The sequence below is a fragment of the Mixophyes fleayi genome, chromosome 1, assembly GCF_038048845.1.
Source record: "Mixophyes fleayi isolate aMixFle1 chromosome 1, aMixFle1.hap1, whole genome shotgun sequence".
Lineage (NCBI taxonomy): Eukaryota > Metazoa > Chordata > Amphibia > Anura > Limnodynastidae > Mixophyes > Mixophyes fleayi.
The window spans coordinates 317,754,193-317,759,284 of record NC_134402.1 but is presented as its reverse complement, the minus strand read 5'-3'; the positions used below and the strand labels follow the sequence as shown (position 1 = coordinate 317,759,284).

Genomic DNA, 5,092 nt, shown 5'->3' with positions numbered 1-5,092 from the left:
TATATATATATATATATATATATATATATATATATATATATATATATATATATATATACAGTAATTCAGGCCATTACAGTATAGGTATTATATTTAGTATGACAGTATAAAAAGGTCTCTTCAGCTATCTCTCCTACCTCCAATTACCAACTAGTTTTGCACATGGTGATAAGGCTTTCTGTGCAATTACGTTGGTATAATACATAACATATTTGTATCAGCAAGTAAATATATCTCTATTACAGTGAATTGTAATAAATATTCTGTGCCCACGAACGTGACACTTTTTTTAAAAAAAAAATCAGCCTAAACATTGCAAATTGATTTATAGAGTTTTTCTTGTACCTTTTTAAAAGCCTTTTTGAATTCTCTATTTCTAAGACTATATATAAGAGGATTTAAAAGTGGAGTTATTACAGAATAAAACAGAGATATGATTTTATCTTTATCAGAAAAGTAGGAGGCTCTTGGACGGACATACATGAATATAACAGTTCCATAGAATATTATCACCACTGTTAAGTGTGCAGCACAGGTTGAGAAGGCCTTCTTACGACCAAGACTGGATGGAATATGGAGGATGGTCTTAATTATGTAGGAATAAGAGACAGATGTAAAACTAAGTGAGCTAAGCACAACTACCCAAGCAAATGCGAAAAAAACTGTTTCGCTACTGGCAGTGTCAGAACAAGACAGTTTTATCAGTGGAATATAATCACAGAAAAAATGATCAATTAGATTGGGTCCACAAAAGTTCAGCAAGGCAGTTGGAATTGTCAATGTCCAGCCAGTAAAGAAACCACTCATCCAGGAACCAATAACTAAATAAAGACATATCTGACTGCTCATCATTGTTGCATATTTTAAAGGAAAACAGATTGCAAGATATCGGTCATAAGCCATAACAGTAAGTAAGAAAAATTCAGTAGGGCCCACAGAGTGTACAAAGCACAGTTGGGCAAGGCAGCCAGAATGAGAAATCCGCTTATCCTGTGTGATCAGATAGCTAAGTGTTTTGGGGATGACGGCAGTTGAACACCAGGTGTCCAGTACAGCAAAGTTACTGAGGAACAAATACATAGGGATGTGAAGATGAGAATTTAGACTAACTACTGAGACTATGAGAAGATTGGCAACCAAAGTCAGGATGTAAATGACAAAAAATATTGAAAAGTAAAACAGCTGCATTTCAGAAGTTCCAGGGAAACCAAGCAGAATGAAGAATTTGACTTCTGTTTCATTGCTACGCAAATGTTCTTTTTCAAGGGAGCTGCAATGATAAAAAATGTTAGTGGATACCTTTCAGAGAACAATTTACACAACATGCATTTTTATGAATTGTAATAATCTGCTGACAATCTGATGTTCATTTTCTTTTACTTTCTCTTTCTATACTAACGTTTCATTCATAATAATGCAGTTAATGAGATATCAGTGTGTTCAAACATTTGATAACTCAGAATTGAATTGATATCAGTTGATGACACCAGTGGTAACTTTCCAATAGATGATTAATCTCATTCACTAAATAAATCCAGGATTCTTTAAATAATAGAAAAGAGCTAAATTTACAATTGACTGTGATTTTGTTGTTGTCGTTCTTACAACTTGTTTGCTATTATATTTGAATGCTTATTACAGCACAATTTGAAAACGCATTTGCAAATTCAACTTTAAATGAATGTTATGTTAAGTACATGAATAATGTTAATATGTTAATATTAATATGTTTATTATTATATTTTTTAGGCTTACTGTTTCATACCAAAAGAAAATTAGTTAGATACAAACATGCGATATGTATATTTCATGTGATTTCAGTATCAAACTGCATATTTGGCATGGCTAATTATGGCTCATAGTAAAGGAAGCCTCCTAATAGTGTATAGTATATTCTGTTACAGTCCCAGGTTTTAGGGGTTGGTCAATGACCATATTTAGCAATGTCAATTTCTGGGTTTTTTTGCTGCTCCATATTCAGTTTCTCTTATTCTGTAAATTAGATGTTATTATCATTATATATTCTAATAATTACATGTGACCAATCAATGTTAATATTTAGTGGAAAATCCACAAATTCCCATTGTAGACATAACTCGGCAGTAAACATGACTATGGCAGTCATATTTTTACAAGTTTCAACTACATTACACCTTGTGTGACATGTTCAGATGCATTTATTTACCACCCCCAAGTGTATTTTTCATAAGTGGGAACCTAAAAATAAACGCATGCAATGCTGCCAGCCATCCTGCATTTTCAAGTACAGTACCAGGATTTAAATAAGTCAACATTTTTCATGTAACATAATAATTGCACAGTAAAAATTATCTTATTCTGTTTAATGAATGCAATTCTCCATATGTATTAATATTCTCTAATCTTTATACGTTTTGATTATTTATTGAAGAAGAGTATGTAATATGCAAAGACAAGCAAAAAAAAATAGATTAAAAAACAAAGTCATGATTATATAGTGAGGTATACTGTAGTGCAGTAAGGACAATCTAGAGCCTAGGGGCCCAATTCATTAAGGATCTTAACTTGAGAAACTTCTTATTTCAGTCTCCTGGACAAAACCATGTTTCAATGCAAGGGGTGCAAATTAGTATTCTGTTTTGCACATAAGTTAAATACTGACTGTTTTTTCATGTAGCACACAAATACTTGATAGCTTATTTGTACACTGACATTTAAAGTTGATATTTGTGTGCTACATGAAAAAACAGTCAGTATTTAACTTATGTGCAAAACAGAATACTAATTTGCACCCCTTGCATTGTAACATGGTTTTGTCCAGGAGACTGAAATAAGAAGTTTCTCAAGTTAAGATCCTTAATGAATCAGGCCCCAGGTTCTCAATTTGTAGTTTGTGCATGCCAATTTACTTCAATCTGTTTATATAATTTTAATATAAAAGTTATTAGTAGCGAATAAAACATATAGAAACTATTCCAAAGGGCTATTTTAAAACATTTAACAGCACAAGGATTTGCATGATATACAGTTACTCAGATAACACAGTACTAAATTTACAAACATTAAGGGGTTCTAAGTGCAAACAAACACGCGTTAGGACATAAGAGGAAAACATTTATCATCAGAGAGTCGTATATGTTAAAAACAATGGTATGGAAACCCTGATCTAAAGTGTACAGCGTGTGATATCCAGAAATCATCCCACTCAATGGTAGAGACCCTGGAAATTATTTCAAAAATGGTTTTATGAGCATTTTCTACCAGATGCATTGTTGGAGGTAATGACATTGTGAAGGTGGAGTCACACCTGTCTCCACCAAATCATGTACTTGTTCTTGAAGCAGTCCTAACTGTATAGATCATATGTATGTGGTAATGTATTTTAGCCCTTTTGCCATTGACACACATCAAAAAAAAGATAATGAGTGTAAAATGATAATACGTATACATTGAAAGTTTTACATGCACACCTGTTCCATTAAATACATTACCTTGGCATTAGAGCAGATCAGTGCTGTAACTACTCAGTGCAATATCTTTATAATGGATAACAACTGGATAAGTAGAGTCATTTGCAGAATAAGTTAGTCAGGCTCTCGATATCTCAGCAATAAATCTGAAAGGTTAAGTTGGAATTTAAAGGCTTCCAGTGTATTATCAGAGGGACTGACATTAATTGCAAGTCAAAAATGTAACACTAGTTTGCAGGGCCAATTAAGAATGAAAGGATGAGCCTAGGGATAGAACAGAAATCCCATGTGCTTGCATGAAGATCTGGGGTAAATTAATTAGTTTGTGTCTACAATCAGAGCTCATTTCTGTCATTACTAAACTATAACAATAGTATTACTGGCTTTGTATATGATTTATGTGCACATGATAAATGTGTCAATATAACTTGATTGAATTCAGGATGAGCCTTATATTTCTTTGTACACTGACCACTCGTATTGTTATATGATGGAGATAAGAGCTTTCCAAAACTATTTGGTGCAGAGTCATAAGGAGGTTTTATAATTTTGTTTCAAGCTGCCTTCTATTCCCCCCTGCTGTTACAGACATCAGACTCCTTCTGTACAGCTGATCAGAAGACTACATAGAACTGCTGGGGGCACAGATGGTGGCAAGCATATAGGGGGCACAAATGGTGTGCACATAGGAAAACATGTGTTGGAGTCCCAGGTCTAATATTTACATTGGAGACATGGAGTTTCTAGCTACGCCACTGGCTGCATGTCTGCGGTTTTTACTATGCAAGAATGGACTAATTGCATGGCACCCATGCAGCCTGTGCATTTCATAGGTGCTTGGATTTACATGGCTGAAGTACTAACCCTAGGAATAGGGCAGGCATGTCAAACTCAAAATCCCAATTGGGCCAAATAATCAATAAGATTGTGTGGGCCGCAAGAAAAAGAAAAAGTCTCATATGCATTTGCGGGTAGTCAGAAGCATGTGTAAGTAGGGGATGATGAACACCCGAACTAGCGAACCACTTGTAATTAAAGGGTTGCGATTGATTCGCATGCGGTTATTGAGACTTTAATAGTCACTCCGCCCTAGATTTGGACTTGAAGAGCGTATTGTAGCCAGAGATGAGTCGGCCCCGCGATGAAGATAAAAGACAGCAGGATCAAGCAAGGAGTTACTGGATCAGAAAAGAGAAGATAGAGCGGCGAGAACAGAAAGAAGACGTCAGAAGAGGCAGAAGAAGAAAAAAGAAGAAAAAAGATGGCAACAGAGAGAGCAGAGCCGGAGAACTGCAGGATCAAGAAAGAATACCGCTGAAAACTCAATCAAGCAGCAGCAGGAGGCGGAAGCAAAAGAGCTGTCATGGATTCCTCCTGCTGCCAGCAAAAGCTGCTAGAGTCAGGTAAGGCCCTATGGGCAGCCCTCTACCAGGTCCACTCCTGCACTCTATATTTCTTACACTTTGGGCTCAAGGTCCTGGGCATGTTTCAGGCATTAGGCCGGTGCAGCAACAGTGAGCACAAGGCGCTGGGTATTTAGGGGTGTTTAGGCTATTTGAATATTTTTTCTTTTGGGCGCATTTATTTAATTTCAGGCTTAGACTGTGCCAGCATTTAATTTCAGGCTTAGTCTGTGGTCCCAT

General features: G+C 35.7%; 1 protein-coding gene across 1 annotated transcript; it reads right to left on the bottom strand.

Moving 5' to 3' along the window:
* Nucleotides 1-306: 306 nt before the first annotated feature.
* On the bottom strand, nt 307-3,478 carry LOC142152945 (olfactory receptor 6F1-like). The gene is made up of 2 exons (XM_075210138.1): nt 3,471-3,478; nt 307-1,270 (listed from the first exon to the last, which is right to left on the bottom strand). The coding sequence occupies exons 1-2, from the start codon at nt 3,476-3,478 to the stop codon at nt 307-309; spliced, it is 972 nt and encodes a 323-aa protein (XP_075066239.1).
* Between the last annotated feature and the right edge of the window lie 1,614 nt (nt 3,479-5,092).